This window comes from Watersipora subatra, chromosome 3, assembly GCF_963576615.1.
Source record: "Watersipora subatra chromosome 3, tzWatSuba1.1, whole genome shotgun sequence".
NCBI classification, from domain to species: Eukaryota; Metazoa; Bryozoa; class Gymnolaemata; order Cheilostomatida; family Watersiporidae; genus Watersipora; species Watersipora subatra.
In genome coordinates this window covers 57,091,277-57,111,288 of record NC_088710.1, presented here as the reverse complement: position 1 = coordinate 57,111,288, position 20,012 = coordinate 57,091,277, and the positions used below count along the sequence as shown (strand labels likewise).

Below are 20,012 nucleotides of genomic sequence, written 5' to 3'. Positions count from 1 at the left end.
CATTAAACTGTGCTTTTTATTTTAGGTTTAATTATCTTTATTATTAATTTAATGTTTTCTTATGTTATTGACCTGTAATACACTTGAAACGCTTGAAGGTTTAGGTACTAATATAATACCTTTAGTTGTTAAACGTTGTTTAGGTTGCTTTCAGTAAATTGACCTGAATCGAAAAATATAATTTTTAAGATTTAATATTTAATTTTAAAATTTGTTTGTTTTATAATAGCATCATCCCATTTGTTATTACTGCTGTCATTAACGCTGCTCTAAGGTTCTCTAACAGAACAAAATTCCACATATTTTTCACTTTTCATTTTTGAGCTGAACAAAAAACTGAAGACTTACCCAACAACCAAAATACTAATAATAATTGACATATATAAATACAAGTTTAGAGTTATTATATTATTAAATGGTGTTATTACAGGCATCGCTAGGTGACACTTCATTATACGCCATGACTGAGCTTCTCCAAGAGCACATGAAAGATTTAAAGCTGGATGGATATCCTACAATCTCTGAACTGGTAAAGAATTTTACAGAAATACCTGCAGTTGCCGATTGGCTCAAGACAAGACCTGGCAACTAATAAAAATAATGCTGCATGTACTACATAGACAGTGAAGTAGAAATAGGAACATTGCTATTTATCAACTTGGAGATTTTGTTGTCTCTGGTAGCAGCTAGTTGGCTGGCTAGAGTTGCAGACTATTAGATTACTCTACACCATTTTACATGTCTATGTTGTTGTTTCTGTATTGCTCACAGGTGATCTACAATGAAAAGCTGTCATTGAAACCTGATGTGATGTAACATGATTTTCCTCATCTATAATATATAAATAAATATATAAATCTCAGCTTTTGTTGGCTGGTTCATAGCGATCAAGTTATAGGAACAAACAACCTGCTTCACTCTAGAATTTGAATTTGGAGCCTCCAGTTCTGCAGACAGGTGGGCTATTTACTGCGCCAAGCGGCCACATTGCAACACAATGGAATAATTGTGGTCACACTCATTACACCGTTTAAGATATGCTCGCTTGAAGCGCTTGCAAAAATGCTATTGGTTACTACTAGGACGACTTTTATATATTTGTATATAGATATATATTATATATATTTGTATATAAATATATATTATATATATTTGTATATAAATATACATTATATATATTTGTATATAAATATATATTATATATATTTGTATATAAATATATATTATATATATTGTATATAAATATACATTATATATATTTGTATATAAATATATATATATGGGCTTATCCATAAATAAATGATTCTTCAGCTAAAATAATCTTTTAATATTTTTTTATAATTTTGAAAACTTTCCATATAAAAAGCTCTAAATGGCAAAGCTATAACAGCATACTTGTATATGAATATTTTTGTTGGGTCTATTCACCATCGAACTTCAAGGTTCTTTGAATCACCAATTAATTATAAATTTTTAGTTTTTCTCATGTATTGTAACAGGAAAGTAGAATGTCAAAACAGTCCTTTCTCTTGTGAACATCACTCAGACATTGTTTCTAGGTGAATATGTAAGATAACACTATGATAGCTGTATTTTAAAGTGTAGGGCAAGCATTATATAAGGCGCTGGTAGAAATGGCCTATCATTCATGAAAAACATACATACTCAGCTCAATTTGTGAATACAGCAAAAAAATTTATATGAAAAGTAGAAACAGTATCAACTTTATATACCATAAAATACAGCTCTCTACTAGTTGTCATATTTGATAGCTGTTGTGAATGATGGGACACCGCGAATGATGGGACACCCCATTCTTTGAGTTAAAAGCATTTTAGTCCATTGTTGTCCAGTTCTAGGATGTTTTTGAGATTAATACTTATTTGTGGATGTGAATGTAAGCTCTAAAAAAGGATTAAAATTTAAGTTGAAAGATTATAACTTTTGTCTAAACTAGCGGTTTTTAAACTTTTAGGTTTTATAACCAGGGGAATCCCCTTTGGTTAAGAACCACTGGTCTAGATTCACATAAGATTTTGAGAAGTGTCATTAAGTTTAAAGTACAATCATGGACTCTTTCTTAGTAAAGACCTTCAAAGGTGGTTCTACTGGCCTTTTGACTTTCACTAGTTGGAAAACAACTACACTCACTAACGTTAGCAAATATAAAATATAATTGAAAACAACCTATATCAGTATTCAGTGTAGTCTACCCAGCAACAACATGACCAAGACTCATAATGAGCGTACGAAGGAGTTTCAAAAATGGAAGCTGACGACAAAACTAAGACAGTATTTTTATCAGCACAAGCAGCTGCTTCAAAGAGATATCGCCAAAAGGAAAAGGAAAACGTGTCGGACAAGGAAAGAAAAATGTGAATACGAGAGAGAGACCGTAAACGTAAGCAAAGAGAAAAGAAAAAAGTGCTAACTGTGAAATTTTCCAATTGTAAGTACATCCATACATTAAATGTACTTATTAAATCACCAATATACATTAATTTGAAATTTATCTCTTGTATAGTATGTAGATTTTACATTCTTTGCAGACGTTTTTCTGCAATTTATGTATTTTATATTTATATACTATTTGTACAATTGTATATTTGGCAGCTTTTGTTTGCAACTTTAGAATGTGTACAAAATTTATTTATCATGTGCAAAACTTTAATTGTAGCTTGTGCCTTCGAAAACAGGCAGTCGGAAGGTAAAGCTGTCAAGAGACTGCAGAAAGCTCTACATATAACAGTCCTCATAGATTTAGACAAGCTGTGCGCAAGCTGACCCTTCATGTTGGAGTGCAGTTAGCTGGAGAAGTGACACTCATGAGAGACGTGGCAGGCAGCCAATTGCTAATGACAGTGTTAAGAAAGTTCAAACTTTCTACTTAAGAGATGATATATTCCGACAAGCTCCAGGTATGAAAGATTGTAGATGCGTCAATGGAGAAATGGTTCAGAAGCGCCATCTTTACCATAGCATCGGTGAGACACATGAGCTCTACAAGGCTAAGTACAATGGAACAAACCCTATAGGTAGAACCAAGTTTGCTGAGCTTAGACCTGCTCAAGTATGTTCTCTAGATGATGTGCCTCATAATGTTCGTGTGTGTTCAATACTTGAGAATACGTTGATGTGCGTTTCTGTGCTAGCTAAGAACAGTAGCTGACCATCTAGTGGTCATGAGTTAGTCAGTATCATTGTTTGGGATCGTACAAACAAAAAGTGTATGCACACGCTTGATACTTAACACTAAGTGTAGTGATTGTGAGTCAGTAAAGAATTTAGATTTGGTTATCATAGATAATGTGGACACGCAAGTAGTTTGGTTTCAGTGGGAAACAGCTGACAAAAAGGTTCAAAAGGTAAGGCATGAAGGTCCAGTTAATGAGCTCCTTGATTGTTTGGTGAAACGTGGGGTACTTTTTTGACTCACTGTTACATTGAAGATGTCCAAACCTCATATTATGAACAATTGAAAGGAAAATTGGGACCAAATGAAGAAGTTGTGCAAGTTGATTTTAGTAAAAACTACCAAACATTTCATCTGGATGAAACACAAGCTGCTCACTGGGCATACAACCAGGCGACATTGTTCACCTGTTGCACATGGACTGTAAATGGAATACATAGCGTTTGTTTTGTCAGTGACTACCTAAATCATGATAAGTATTCAGTTTATGTGTACATTGACAAACTGATATCAATGATAAAATCTGAAAATGAAGACATAGCTTCAGTCTGCGTGTTTTCAAATGGTTAGGCGGCACAGTTAAAAAAACGTTTCCTCTTTGCTAATCTTCACTGGTTTAAGGCGGCCCATGAACTTGAGCATTTTGAATGGAGCTTTTTGCTACCTCCCATGAAAAAGGGCCAGTCGATGGTTTGAGGTAGTTTGAAAAGATTAGTGCGTCGCTCTGTGTCAGGGCGTAAAGCTGTTGTAACCAATGCAGAGAGCTTTTCTCAATCATGTAAAAGCTCAACTGCTGCAGCTGTTTTAGTAAGACCTGATGACATTTTAGAGAAAAAAGAGTATCTGAACCAGCAATGGGAAAATATTATAGCTTACAAAGGCACACAGCTTATTAACCATCTTGTTCCAACAGGACTTTATAAAGTTGCACATGGTCGGGTTAGCCAGGATGAGAAATTGGTGTGTCATAGCTTTTTAAGATCTGTCCAAGTCTAAATAAACGGGAACAGTGTATTTTTATAGAAAACTTTGAACATGTTAAATAATTTTATTACTATGTTTCTCCCAATAAGACATATATATACTGCTTTGTAAATACATGCTGCATTTTTTCCTTGATAGTTTTAGTAGAAATATGTATTTTTATTATTTTACTACATATTGTCACTACAATGTATTACATAATCAATAACAATAGTATTTGTTGTATTATGGGATTTGTTAGGCTCAGGCTATATTGGTGTCTGAGCTCAAGGCAGTACAGGTGGTCTTGGTAATTACGGTGAGTGCATAAAGCTGGATAAAGCTAGTGGGTAAAGCTAGTAGATAAGCTAGTGTAAGGCAGTATAGGGGAGGATATAAGGCAGTGTAACGAAAGACGGAGGCTTCTTCATCTTCACATCAGTACATGTGAGTACATTGATTTATACAACAGTATTATACTCTTTTTCTTGTATAATTATGTGTGTTTTGTAATTACAATAAAAATAGACATAATTCTTCAAGTAACTTGATATTTGTAAATCGTTTTCAGACATAACCCATCATTCGCGGTTGTACTGTCCCATGATTTACCCATGCTGCACTTCATAGCTCTGGAACTACTTTTTAAAGGCAGTAAACATTATATTATCTGAAAGCCAAGAAAATACTGCATCAATTAATTTAAAGAATTGTGTAATGGGAACAAATGTGTAGTTGGCATCAAATAACTCTAAATATCCCATCATTATTTATGAACACGCCCATATAAAACTTGACCTTTAGTATTTAGCGACCTACTAAGTTTGGTCCCGCGGAGCAAAAGAACAACTTACTGTGCAAGAAGCCCACCGTGTTCTGTTCACTGCAGCCAGAGACTGTTTACTGACAACATCAGAGACAACCAGATTTAAGTCTGGTAATGGTAACTCCATGAATCTCATTGAAGATGCACGTGATTAGGAGAGTGATGTATGAACTAGCCTTCAACCATGTCCAGCTTATACATTCATAGTGTAGCGACTTCATCGTATTTATCGCATTCATCATACTTCATCGTATTTATCGCATTCATCATACTTCATCGTATTCGTCACATTCATCGTATTCGTCACATTCATCGTACTTCATTGTATTTATCATATTCATCGTACTTCATTGTATTTATCATATTCATAGTATTTCATCATATTCATCACATTCATCATACTTCATCGTACTTCATCGAACTTGATTGTATTTATCACATTTATCACACTTCATCATATTCATCACATTCATCGTACTTCATCGTATTTATCATATTCATAGTATTTCATCGTATTCATCACATTCATCATACTTCATCGTACTTCATCGAACTTGATCGTATTTATCACATTTATCGCACTTCATCGTATTCATCACATTTATCGTACTTCATCGTACTCATTTATTAATTTATCATCCTGAAATCCAACTCCAACTCTCCAATAAGTAAAATTATTTGCTGGACAATCAGCACTCAACAGTTTCCTTCTAAAACCAAAGAGATACTAAATTTACGCTTCATTATTTTTAACGAGTTAGCTGAACCAGAACAACAGTTACAAATTTAGTTTTAGTTTAGTCATCTGTCATGGACAACAATGCTGAAGTGATCAATTTAGAACTCTGCCAAGACATGAGAGCTCGCTTGGTTTTTACGTTTTCCAAAAGCTTCTTTCATTGGAAATCTCATTGATTAAAAAGATAGGCAGTGACTACACAGATGATAGTTGGTACTAGTGCAGGAACTACCAAATGAGAAACCCGTGAACAACATAGGCATCTTGAATGGATACCCAACTTCATTCGATCAAACAATCTATGATCAATGGTTTTCTAAAGAATTAAATCCTAACCTGTTATTAACAGATCAGGTGCTCTAGACCACTAAGCAGCTTTATGTAGATGAAATAGATGTGCCAAACCACAGGCTAAATAATAAACGTTTTCTTGTAAATCATTGATGTTTTGGTAAATGCATAAGTTCTATCCTACTGATTTATTGGCCAATAAAAATATATTTGAGTTAAAAGATGAGTCATGATTTGAAATTTTTATATCAGAAACTCAAAAAAAGAAAGTTAAGGTTAATTTGAGCTCTTAATAAATTTAACAAATATAATAAAATATGTTTAAATGGAATTGTTAGATGCGACGAGTAATCATCAACTGGCTATTACAAGGAAAGGACACCCAGAGTCCCAAAGGCACCTCATTATATAAAGTTACAAATAGTGTCTATGGAAGTTCCTTAAAGGTTGACTTGCAACAAATTTCACATTACAGTTATTTGGTATCAAAAGATTCACCAGGTCTTACTCTGTTGTGTTGTAGGTGCCAAATATGTGGAAATGTGATTACAAGCTCTTAAAAGCTCAAAAACGAAAAGCCTCCGTAGATTGGAATCATTTATTTCTCTGACGTTGTCATTACAGTTTGGTTATTGTCTTGTCACGTGATGTTCTCACGTGAATTGAAAGGCCAGTAAAAGGCTCAATATAAAACTTATCGTAGCACTAGTTTATGACAAATACTTCGGGTTTTACCGAAGGCCCGTATCAAATATAGATGCTCGCTACTTTACAGTTTTGTTTCGACTTGGTTTAATCGGCAAGTCGTAATCTGATCATGTGACCCAATACTTTGCAAATAATTTCTGTAGCACTTTTCGATTATCACGGGTGACCAACAGGCTCGTCATGATTATCAGACAATGATATGTACTCCTTCGAGCTAAGGCTAAAAAATTAAACGAATTTTTATGGTAAGTTATAAGATATCAGTGCTAAAAGTGACAGCATTACAATGACGATAAAACAGATGCGTAAGAACAATAGACATGGTTTTATTGAATGCGTGAACTATATTTGAGAAAATATTTTGACGATTAAGGTTGCATGAAAGTGTAAACAGAAACCATCTACCACAACTACGTCACATTTGAGCCGTTTTGGAAAGAGGATCCAAACTACGGCGGTCTCATGTGGCTGCGATTAACTGTTCGTTTTAGAGCTTTTAAGAGCTTGTAATCACATTTCCACATATTTTGCATCTACAACACAACAGAGTAAGACATGGTGATTCTTTTCGTATCAAATAACTGTAATGCGAGTTTTGTTGCAAATCAACCTTTAAGCAAGGAATCAAGAGTATGAGTATGCATCATGGAGTTGTCTTTTCTATACTAAATCTGTGTAATAACTCTTCTTTCGATGTAAGAGGACCTCTGACATAAAAGTTCTTTCATTTTAATATTTAGATACATGTGAGCCAAATATGTGAACAAATAAAAATGCCATATATGAGCCATAATGGACTATATATGAGCCAATGCATATTTTTAACTTTTACATGGGCTTCCAATGTATTGACCAATCATATTGCACGTAGTAGTTGCGCAAGAGACTGCTAAAGCATCTGGCCACATGAATGCCAAGGACAATAAAACAACCATTTTCTACTAGTTATAAGAAACAAACATAGACAGAAATAAAAAAAAATTAAGATGAATAAGGAATTAATTCTAAAATAAATTATATCCTTCTCTCGCAGATTGACTCCATACTAATTTGTACTATTTATATCTGTACTACGTATCCTTCTGATATAGTATGAAGTATAAAATCAATAAAACTTTAAATAAAACACTTTATTACTATTAAGTTATTAACTTGCTCTGATTTTATCACTGAGCACTGTGCTCGGATCTTACGCTTTTACTTATGTAGTATGAAGTATACATATTTTAATCTGTTTTCTTGCATTGCATACATATGCAACAGGTAATCACCAGGTACACAGGTATAAGGCAACAACAGACAACAGGTATAAGGCTTCATAAACATTGAATGACCTTGTTTAGCTGATATAACTGTCTCTTCAGCTTGAGATCAGTAGAACATTCACTAAGATTCCATATAGTAATAGTGTAGAGACACCTGAATGCATCAGCGCTCAAGTGCTTCACCGCATCCACAAGCAGATCATGTATTCATAGGGTGCTATAGTCGAAGGATGGTTGTGTAGCGCCACATGTCTGCATATGAAGCAACAGAAAAGTATGCCCAAGTGCTACCTATTGGTTACTCACAGTGGTTTCATTTCCAAACAGCAACAGGGAATCATGACAGAATGAGAGTGGCACGGCTGTTTCCATGATAACACTGCATCATCATATGGGGTGGGGGGGTGTTGCTACCCTATCGCTGTATGGGAACATTGTAATTGTAGCAAAAATGCAATCGCATTTAAAGAGCAAAAGTTGATAGCAAATTTCCCCACTCACATATTCTAACTTTTCCATGCCAAAACATGGAATACATGCCAATACTGTATATAAATATATTATATATACTATATAATACATATTACACATAATTTTATATACGAATAAAAGCTCTGCTTATCACCTCGGTCTTTGCAAGAATACTTGATCCATTGAACCAACCTACGTACACCAGCCATCCTAGGCATACGCATAGTTGCTATAGTAAGGTAACATAACTGCATAAGTTTCAGCTTACAGTAGATTACATAAATCATAGAAGCTACTTTCAAAGTATGCACTAATATGAGATAAACTTGTAGTTTGCCATGCCTGTGATAACGACACTAGTTATCAGTCACATGATAGAATGTTCTAGATGAAATACGCTTTCAAGAATAGTGCTTGGAGAAAAATTGAGCGGTTATAGGAAATGATTATGAATCTGTTTTAAACAAGTCTTCTATAAAATTGTGCTCTACGAGTAGTTGTCCTCCCATACCTAGTTAATTTATTAATGGCAGATGTAAAAAAGAGCCTTTGGTTTCCCAGAATTAAGTTAAGTTTTGGATGGATAAGAACTGCTAGCGTTATACATTCTTATTATTCTTTACTATTAATTATATTGTGTGTCAAGTCTCTCAGTGGCTAATGGGGATTAATAATTTATTGGATAACAGCTTGACAGGTCTGTAGTTACTTATCACTTAATAGAAGGTTCTAGATCAATGCATCTTAGTAGCTATTTTTAAAGTACTGTACTAGCACATTAAGATTAACCTGTAGTTTGACATGCCTGTGATAACGACACTAATTGTCAGTCACATGATAGAAGGTTCTAGATGAAATACGCTTCCAAGAATGACACGTGGAGATTGAGTAAGCTAAAAGGAATGGTAACAAACAATATATCTGTAGGAATAGCAGCAAAATTGGTAGAAATAATGTTGAATAGTCCAATAGAAACATCCAACAAATATTTAAATTTAATCTAAATACATGTATGTAACTATGCAACAATGATTTGCTGCATTTGTTAATTATTATGGTATTTACTTTAAAGAAATAGTGCTGAATAGCGCTTGGTCAATTTATAGCCACAAGACTAGCGTTGCCACTGGAATAAGTGATACCATATAGCTACCAAATATATAAATTGTATTGTACTTCATAGCTTTGTAATACTGTAATAATATTTGTACCACTTTTTCATCATATATACATGTATAATATTACACAATAATGGCATGCAATTTTATTGGATCTTTATATTTGCATACTGTTTTAATATATGATGTTATATAGTATTTCAAATTGCTCATTTTAGTAGTATAAAAAGTTTACTAGTTCAAGACTGACTACAATCTGACATTTTCCACTTGTTTAGTTTGTCAAAAAGCATAACTTTAAACTGTTTATTAAAATTGCATTAGGTCAGTCTGCCTGCTACCAGCACCGTGTGAGCCTGTGTCACTCGTTTCATGGTTGAACCACTAAAGACTAAACTGGTGAACCCACTTTCTGTTCTATACTACTTTCATATTTGAACAATATTAATCTTGACACACAATTTTTAAAAAACTGCGTATTTATTGGAACATCAACTTACTTCATCTCCAAGGATAAGTTCTCCTTTCTTCAACTCGACAGTAAGTTTCTCTGTAGACTGCAGAACTTCAGTTGTTTGTTGGCAGCCTCTGCCTTACTAATAGCATTCACTTATCAGTAATGTGTCATATTTGTAACATCTGCATAAGATTACATTTAAACACTTGCAAATCAATAGATATACGGTGATCATGAACTCACATTAGCTGTTTTCTCTTCTTCAGTTTTTGAATGGTACACAAAAACAAGTTGTTCAAAAACTTCTGAACAGCTGTCACCAATCATATCGATAACAACAGCTTCTCAGGTACTGGACCCATACAAATCTGAAAATGACAAGGAGGGCATCAAAAGAATAACAAGTAAACTATGTGATGTACATTAACAAGAGAGTGGATGAGATTTTGATAAGAGAGGTCAATTTAACAGTAAAGTATTTCTGTGATAAATTTGATGTTATGTTACACTTACTCAGCTCTCTGGTAACATATCTGGCTATTGCATTACTTTCACATATCATCTTTCCATCGACTTCTAAAACTGGGAGTTGTCCTTTTGGTGTAGCTGAAACAGTATGACAACATTGATGTCTATTAATCAGCATATCTACTAAATGAAGAAACATGCTCTGTTTATCATGTGTCTTTTTCACTCAAGTAGTATTTGTGTTATAAATGGAACAGTGAATTCACCATAAGTTAACTACGCATATATAACATGGCAGCATATATACACTGGGTATGTGTATTGCTTATAATAAGTTTGCTGGAGTAGGAAGAATATACCCACATGGCTTGAGTGCTGCCCATTCTTCCTTTGTCAACCTGCAGTCAATAACGTCTTTCCCTGCCAGTTTAAACAAAAGTCTAGTAGCTTCAGCTCTTCCTTTTCCATCGAAATATGTAAGCTTCATCTGACCTGCCCTTTTGTTTTGGCTGAATACAATAAGCAAATTACTTATAAATTCACTGCCCTATATATTTGGAGGCAAGAAAACACAGACTCACAAAAAATTCTAGCTCTAGATCGATAAACTATAATTCAATAACAGTCTATTTTTTAAATACATTCAACTTAAAATGTAAACTTAAACTATAAACAGCCTGACCAAAACAACAAAATGCTGAGATTGAAACAAGATACACTGCAATTCTCCTTAATCAAGCTGATGATGAGGTAAGTAAAATTTAGAGAGAACGACTCCAAAAACGTTCTGGCAAAAGTGTAAGAAAATTTAAACCGTCTAGTAACCTTAGTGGCAACATTTAAAGGCATACAACAGCAGAAACCTAAAATCGATATTTATTATTCACGGTTGTTTTTTCTCCCACAAGTGTGCAGGTGTTGTTTCATTTAAATAAAGTATGCAGTATGTAAGAATTTGAGAATTAATGTTAATTATCTTATTTGCGCTTTGAAAGAATAGGAAATATCAACATAGTGTAAAATCTTACACAACATAGTTTTTCATTTATAATGAGTCTCAGGTATGTCAGCCAATAAGAAGAGATCATTAATAATGATGCGATAGAAGACTATTAAAAAAACAGATGAAGTATTACTGAGTCAATATGCCATCAAACCTCCCTATGCGTATCAACGCCTTCCTCTTTTAGAGAGTTAGTTGCTCAATTCAACAATTTCATGTCACTTTATTTAATTATAACACAATTGTAACATGAACAGCATTCATGATATAACTAGTATTAACTAGTGCCTTGCTGATTTTGTAGCCAAAGGGTATGTATCCCCTCTGATGGAATGAATATTAGTAATGCATTAATAAACAAGTAAATGTATATGTAATTTATATTATACTGTCCTATATAAGCTATATCCTATTATACTACACCATACTATGCTATATTATAATATACTATACGTAAGATTGCTAATTAGTATTATTAGTAAAGTATTTTCTAGAAAAAGAGTGATTGAAATAGATACATACACTCTATACTTGCTTTGTTTTACAAAACATTTGTAAATAAAGGGAAAAGTTTCTAGTGATTTAAAAACCGGCATGAATAAAGTTTGTTTGATTTTGCACAATTTCTTTGATGTTGACGATAAGATGCAGCTATTAACATGTTTCTACAGATACGACACAACAATAAAGTTGAGCATACAAACTATTAGAGTATAAGAGGGAAGCATTCTGGGAGAATGTTTCTGACAGCTTGCTGTCAAAAATTTGAGTAGCACTTTCAGCTGAAACAGCTCTAGTTTGTTTGAAGTTGGATTGCCTGGAATATGAACATTGTGATAACTCAAAAATAGCAACTGCTAACACTACTATACTTTATGGCTGAACTAGTATCGGCTCAAAAGCAAAAAGGAAAAGGTTCATTTTGAATACAAAGGCATCTGATGAGTTTATAGGTTTCTCATAGTAGAATCTAAGTTCTGTTCTATTTAAACACCACATTAATGCATAGTGAACTTCAAGTTTTTGTCACAAATGCACCTATTTACTAAACCAGTTAGCTACCTACATGTATATTAGAGCCAGTAGCTAGTCATATAGTAATCGGGCAAGTTTTCTATTTGACATTACTACATTGCTATCTATTCTAGAATGTTCTACCGTATGATAACACACTATTAATATTCTAGCCTTGTTTCTACAAATATTTGTGTCTTAGCCTGGTTCCCATATCGAATAATAGTAAAGCACTACGTTATGGTTTTTATCTTGCAACGCATGACTGAGCACTACTTGCCAGGAGTTGATGAAGTGAACATACATGTGTAGCTAGTTCATCTTTTGTCGCAGAAGGTTGAAGTACTAGCTACAGCTCAAGGTAGTCTGGTGAGAACATTTTAATCCTGTTTTACAAAGTTTCTAATGATTCAGTAATTGATTTACTCGGTGCTCATTAAATTTTTACTCTTAGCAGGTTGCGTGAAACACTGGTTGAAATCGAACAAAATCTTTGATAGAGATTTGTGTAGAGTGGGTGCTTTCAGATGGACAAAAAAGGCTTGCTTAAACAAACTTAAGGCAAGTTACTGGCAAAATGTATTGATCATTTTCATGGATAGCTAATCGTACTGTTACCAATCTACTTAGACACAGTTGCTGCAGAATAAATGAACAAAAATTTCTAAATTTGTAAAACTGGTTGGATCTTACAAAACTGGTCATTCTTTCGGCATATCGATAAACTGTTCAAGACAAATGGTTTTGTAGTTAGGGCACAGTTGCCTAGGTTATTTCATGGCTTAACCAATCAACAGAATACACATTTAGCCAGTCTCTTGCCAACTTCCATTTGTTAAAACCAAATGGGGTAAACTGAGACTAGGTCATGCTTACCTGGGTAATATTACTTACAACACGCTCAAAAACTCGCGAGTGTATTTATACTTTTAGATTGTACTTTTTTGTATTCTACTTACACTGAACACATACCTGAATACATCTACCAACCCAACTTATATTCGTATAGTTCGTTAGCCCCTTGCAGTTGTGTAATTCTTTATATAGATATGTTTAGTCAACAAAGCTAACTTGGATACTAAAATCGACTCTAATGGAAATTGTAAAGATGACCTACTAAAACAGATTGGCACAGCTACTAAACATTAGACAGCAATCTTGTATTAACTAAAGATGCCTTAGACCTATTTGCTATTTTCTTATTAACTGCTCAGTTTAAAATTGACTGCACCTTTCCACAAACCTGATTGATGTTTTGTTATTCCTTATCACTGAACCCTTTACACCTGCGCCCAATTATCCAATATAAAGCATTGTAAACAGTACAGAATTCTATTTCTTTCACTTAAAATGTTTGTGTTGTATGTTAATTGTATTCAGCTTGATAAAGACTGGAGTGTTTTGTTTTAGCAAAATGGCCGGTCAGATGAAGCTTATATACTTCGATACCAAAGGAAGAGCTGAAGGTACTAGACTCTTGTTTAAACTGGCAGGAAAAGACTTTATTGACTGCAGGTTGACAAAGGAAGAATGGGCAGCACTCAAGCCGTGTGGGTATATTCTACCTACTCCAGTAAACTTATTATAAACATCACACATAACCAGTATATATATGTTGTCATGTTATGTATTTGTAGGTAATTTATGGTGAATTCTCTGTTTAACTTATAACACAAGTACTACTTGAGTGACAAAGACATGTAATAAGCAGAATTTACTATGCGGTGTGTAATTGATACGTTTATAATAGACATCAATGTTGGATTCATTCTATGTTTTAGCTACACCAAAAGGACAACTCCCAGTTCTAGAAGTTGATGGAAAGATGATATGTGAAAGTAATGCAATAGCGAGATATGTTGCCAGAGAGCTAAGTAAGTGTAATACAACATTCAAGTTTATCGCAGGAATCTTTCTCTCTCTTCTCTCCCCCTTCTCCTCCCCCTCTCTCCTCTTCTTCTATCCTCTTCTTCTCTCCTCTTTCTCTCCTCTTTGTCTCCTCTCTCTCCTCCCTCTCTCTCTTTTTTCTCTATCTTTGCTTTCTATTTTCTCTTTCTCTCGCAGTCGGTCGTTTCGACAATCCTGTGTTATGGTTTAGACTTTATCACTGATTTCCATCCAGCTCTGTCTTTCACCTTTACTTTCCATCTGTTTGTGTTTAGTTCCTTCAATGTCATGTTAAGCTTCACTACATCTTTGTATCTCAGTCCAAATCTGCCCTGATTTCATTTTCATGACAACAATACCATGCTGTTAACTTGACCTTGTTTGTGACAATTTCATTTACTCTCCTGGTAATATACATCACAAAGTTTACTACTTATTCCTATGAAGTTTTTCTTTTCTCTTCAGATTTGTATGGGTCCAGTAACTGGGAAGCTGCTGTTGTTGACATGATTGCGGAGAGCTGCTCAGGGATTGGTGAAAAGGCTTTTCATGCGCTTTATGCAAAAACAGAAGAAGAAAAAGTAATCTCAGACCTTCTAACTTGATCACCGCATGTCTATCTATTTAAAAGTGCTTAAATAAAATCTCAAAACAACTGCCACAAATTTAGCACATTACTGGCAAATAAATGCTGTTATTTAGGCTGAGGCTGCCAAAAGCGTAACTGAAGTTCTGCAAGCTACTGACAAACTTACTGCCCACATAAAAAAAGGAAAGTTCATTCTTGGAGATAAGGTGAGTGAAACTTTTCAATTACAGTGCACCCTCAGAATACGATTACTCTGATATACGATTTTCTCACCTTACGGTGTGGAAAATGATGATTTTCTCACCTCACTGTAGAAATCTTATTTCACCATACAATTTTGACAAAACTTTTGCCGGAGTTCAAATTTGGCAGTCGGTGTGCTTGTTACGTACGGCAAAATAACAAAGACACTGAAATACTGTTGTCGAAAAATTTTTCACAACACCTGAAAGAGACACGACGATTGATTTCTTTCAGCTCAGCAATTCTCATAATTATGTACTAGAAATTCCACTGTCATACAGCCCACGACCAAAGTGGTATTGGACAAAAGAAAGGGTACTGATGGTTGAGAAATGCAATATTATCAGTCAAATGGCACTGCAGTGCAATAGGATAACTGCAATGGTAGCTGTAATGTACTGGGTATGCGTGTTATTATGTACAACAAACAACAATAATGAAAGGAAAAGATTATATGTTTATATCTCTACCTCTGCAATAGGAGAAATGCAATATTAGAAGTAAAATGCACTGATATTATTAGAATAACCAATATTATTAATATAGTAATACAGTAATAATAGAAAACCAATGCACAATTTTGTTTACATTTAAAAACCTCATAGCTAACAATATCAAGAAGTTGTGATATTTACATAGATTTTTAGAAAATCTATTTAACAAAACTATTTAAAAAAGATAATAACAGTAACATATTGCCCATCATCGATGTTGTTAGTGTGACTATAACACTTCAATAGTCATCCAAACTCGACTGCTAATGTTGCCATTTGACTGCAATATTATCAGTCAAATGGCACTGCAGTGCAATAGGATAACTGCAATGGTAGCTGTAATGTACTGTGTATGCGTGTTATTATGTACAACAAACAACAATAATGAAAGGAAAAGATTATATGTTTATATCTCTACCTCTGCAATAGGAGAAATGCAATATTAGAAGTAAAATGCATTGATATTATTAGAATAACCAATATTATTAATATAGTAATACAGTAATAATAGAAAACCAATGCACAATTTTGTTTACATTTCAAAACCTCATAGCTAACAATATCAAGAAGTTGTGATATTTATATAGATTTTTAGAAAATCTATTTAACAAAACTATTTAGAAAAAATAATAACAGTAACATATTGCCCATCATCGATGTTGTTAGTGTGACTATAACACTTCAATAGTCATCCAAACTTATAATTAAATATTGTAATAATCTCATAAGAATAGTTAGAAAAAAATATCATCATTTTCTTTACTTTCACTGCTTTGGACATCAATTAGAATACCAAAGTACTCGAAAGTGTCCAAAATGTCAGTTACTTTGAAATCGGCAAAAAAGAAATGATTATATTTCAGTACTTCTACGTTAATTATAGCAACCTTTGGCAATTCGACAATGCTATAGACTGGTAAAATGTGCACGCTATTTTTTTTGTGAAATGCGCACGACTTAATGGTTCTATTCTCTGTCACTCGGCGTTTCATTTGCCGGTCTTAATTTTGATAAAAATAAGGCTTGGAAAGTTTTAATAACAATTTTCGGCCAAATTAATTGGTCTATTTGTGTATAATCCGATCAGATGGGTAAGTTTTAAAATATTATCAACAATTTACAAAGACTTGGTAACATCTTTAAATAGGTTTTTATGTGTTTTGTATCGTTGTTATACTTAAACAACTCTACACAAAAATGGTTAAATTTGTTGATGAGATTTTGGTACAAGGGTTTGCGACGTTGTTGATGAATAATTTTCGTGAGTTGTGTGCACATGCATTTATCATAAAACTCAAATATTCGCTCCGTTCGTGTTTGGTTGTGGGAAAATAATAATATTTTCCTCTTAAATCAACAGAAAAGTTAGAGTTGTGATCTCTTCATACAGAAGGTTTAGTAGTCAGACAACTTCTCTTAACCTGCTAACAAAAATCCACTTCGTTACAAAAACAACATCATTCTGATTTTCTTTCTTCGATTTAAGTTAAAAAATGTCTTAAACAAGTCCGCTAAAAGTTATAATGAAAGTGAAGACAGAAATTGGTAGGTGATAAAATTTTAGTGATAAAAAATTGAAATTCAGTAAAGTAGTTGAAAATACATACTAAAGCTTAGCTTTAAGTGTGTGCGTGCGTGCGTGTATTTTTTAGTAAGCTAAACTTATTTGAGGTGAATTCGAAGTTTTTGTTATACGTACCTCTATCTTGAAGGTAAGAACTTTCTACAGTACGCAGTACTGCTCATGGCACATTGTAACATTACATTTTAATGCTGATCATAACCAATAAATTCACTAAATATAATAGAGTTACTGTAATTAACTATAGTTAGTAAAATAAAGATACTATGTTATTACTAATTTTTAATATGTACAGCACTTATACAAAATTTTGACGGTTTTTGCCAGAGGATGTTTGCATTATACAATTACTAGGGTTTCTAAACCCCTACATACGATTTTTCACCGTACGATGCCAACCCTGGAATGGATCAAAATGGCATCGTGAGGGTGCACTGTATTTTAAATATAAAGTATCCATGTTTATACTTGATACTGTTTCTACCTCTGTTGAGTGATTGAAACACTGTCTATTTAATTCAAAACTCTCCACCTTAGTTTATCTTTTTGATACGAGTATTTGTAATATTATCACTTCATAAAGGCCCGTTGTATGAGTTATTTAGGGCATTTTTATATGTGTGCTTGATACAATGTGGCAATATGTTTAATAATAACACTTTGAATTAAGGTTAAAAAATGCTGTTTTAATGTCAATATTTGACCAACACTCTATGAATCAGCAATACTTACTAATCGACTCATAATAAACATTGCATTAGTTTCTAAAAGAGAAAGTTTATTGTCCAAAAATTTAAATTGTTATACCATAATAACTTGAGTAAAATGCTCTATCTTTCATTAAAATTTCAACATCATTGGGTGATCACAATGAGCACATTGAAAAACTCGTATAAAATTGGTTTTCAACATAATTTTATGTTATTAGAAAGTTAGATGCTGTTCTTTATGTGTATAAATAATAGTTTATTATAAGTATTGTTATTACAGGCATCATTAGCAGACACGGCTGTATACTCTATCATCGATCTGCTCCAGGAGCACATGAAAGAACTAAAAATGGATGAGTATCCTACAATCTCTGAGCTTGTAAAGAATTATACAGAAATACCTGCAGTTGCTGATTGGCTCAAGACAAGACCTGGTAATAAGTAGCACTCAGCACAAATATTGGAGATGTTAAAGATGGGAAGACTCTAGTTTAGTCACTAGTAGACTTCTGTTATACTGAATTACTGTAAACTAGTAACAACTGGTTGACTGGCTAGAGTTATAGACTGATATGTTATCTCATGATATTTCTCATCTCTATGTCTGTGAGTACATACTGTTGTTAACAGAGTCACAATAAGAGACTGGTGTCGAAATCTTATATGATTCAACATAAATGTAGGCTATATACTAAAAATAAAACAAAAAATGTTATTTAAAACCATTGGAATGAGTTATTCTATAACTGAGTCATTACTAACAGTGTATAATTTTCGGAAATCCTTCTTCTCTCTTTAGTGGTTGTCCTTTTTCTCTCAGAGCTTCTGACCTTTCCATCTTATGACTCTTGGTCCTAAACACTTGGTCTAAATACTTAGAGTTAGCATGGACATAAAAACGGCATTAATGAACATATATATGTATATATATATGTGTATATATATATGTGACTTTGAATAATATATATATATACATGTATTTCTCAAAGTCCGTGTGTCGTCGGAAATCCGGCTATAGATCTTTAAATCTTGGAATAAATATTCCGTACCGAAGAGGATTCGATCTCTGACCAAGCCATTCACCAGTCTGACGCCTTGCCCACAAGACTACAGAAGTCAAATTGCTAGGCTGCCAATATAAGTCATTATATCAGAGCAAAACCTAACTGCTTTGCGTGTGACGCGGGTCATAGCATGACGTCACGAGAAGCTGTTTACTCACATTATTAAACTGGCTAATAGCAAAACTCTCACTACTTCTCATTGTTTATAAGACAAAAAACTTTTCTCATGATATGTAGTTTGAAAGTTAGAATGGCAAATTGTGTTATATATTAAATACAAATCAATTTTCTGTCCAAATACTCTTCTCTACACGGGCAACGCTGGGTGGCACAGCTAGTATATATATATATTGTAGTATATGTATATTGTATAACTTGTAGCTCAGAGTAGTAACATAATCAAGCGGCACCTCATATTGGAACTTGAGGTAGATGAAATTAGGGAACAGTTCACCCAGGTAACCTCGACCAACGAGGAGTGCATATCAACACACACTGTCACACATACACGATCATGCGTTGACTCATGGGTTGAAGAAGACATGCACTTGGACCTTGACCCAAGGGTGAAAGAGCTTGCGGAAAATATCATCAACAAGATGCAAGCTGCTAATGATTATGGAAGCGGAAGAGTTAGCAAGGCCATACCTAAGAAGCTGTTAGAAGACATTAACTTGGCACTGGAGTCGATCTCAACTGGGTCAATCAGTGATACTAATGCCCTAATCTACAGTACAGCAACCGTCATCTTGGAGGAGATGGGTATTAAGCCACCACTGCCAACAGGGCTTCAAGCCATTCCATCCTGGCAGCTAAGGCTACAAAATAAGATCAAGAAAGTTAGTAGGCTCAGTGAGAGATCTAACCACAGTATGGAGCGTCCAAAAAGGGAAGCCACAATAGAAGCTCTAGAATCTGCCAGACAGC

General features: G+C 33.9%; 1 protein-coding gene across 6 annotated transcripts in view; it reads left to right on the top strand.

Annotated features, from left to right (window-relative positions):
* The window catches only part of LOC137391205 (glutathione S-transferase 1-like), a 37,944-nt gene that overhangs the window by 2,530 nt on the left and 15,402 nt on the right, over nucleotides 1-20,012 (top strand). Inside the window, exons 1-6 of one of the 6 annotated variants that reach the window (XM_068077606.1) lie at nucleotides 12,792-12,885; nucleotides 13,927-14,066; nucleotides 14,298-14,390; nucleotides 14,920-14,984; nucleotides 15,106-15,198; nucleotides 18,302-18,746. The exons of 1 other annotated variant lie outside the window; for it this stretch is intronic. In XM_068077606.1, the coding sequence (XP_067933707.1) occupies nucleotides 13,931-14,066; nucleotides 14,298-14,390; nucleotides 14,920-14,984; nucleotides 15,106-15,198; nucleotides 18,302-18,466 (552 nt within the window). In that variant the 5' untranslated portion in view covers nucleotides 12,792-12,885; nucleotides 13,927-13,930 and the 3' untranslated portion in view covers nucleotides 18,467-18,746. Of the gene's footprint in view, nucleotides 1-430; nucleotides 864-12,791; nucleotides 12,886-13,926; nucleotides 14,067-14,297; nucleotides 14,391-14,868; nucleotides 14,985-15,105; nucleotides 15,199-18,301; nucleotides 18,747-20,012 lie in introns of those variants that run through there. 4 more of the 6 variants (XM_068077601.1, XM_068077603.1, XM_068077602.1 and 1 more) reach the window with 4 other exon arrangements.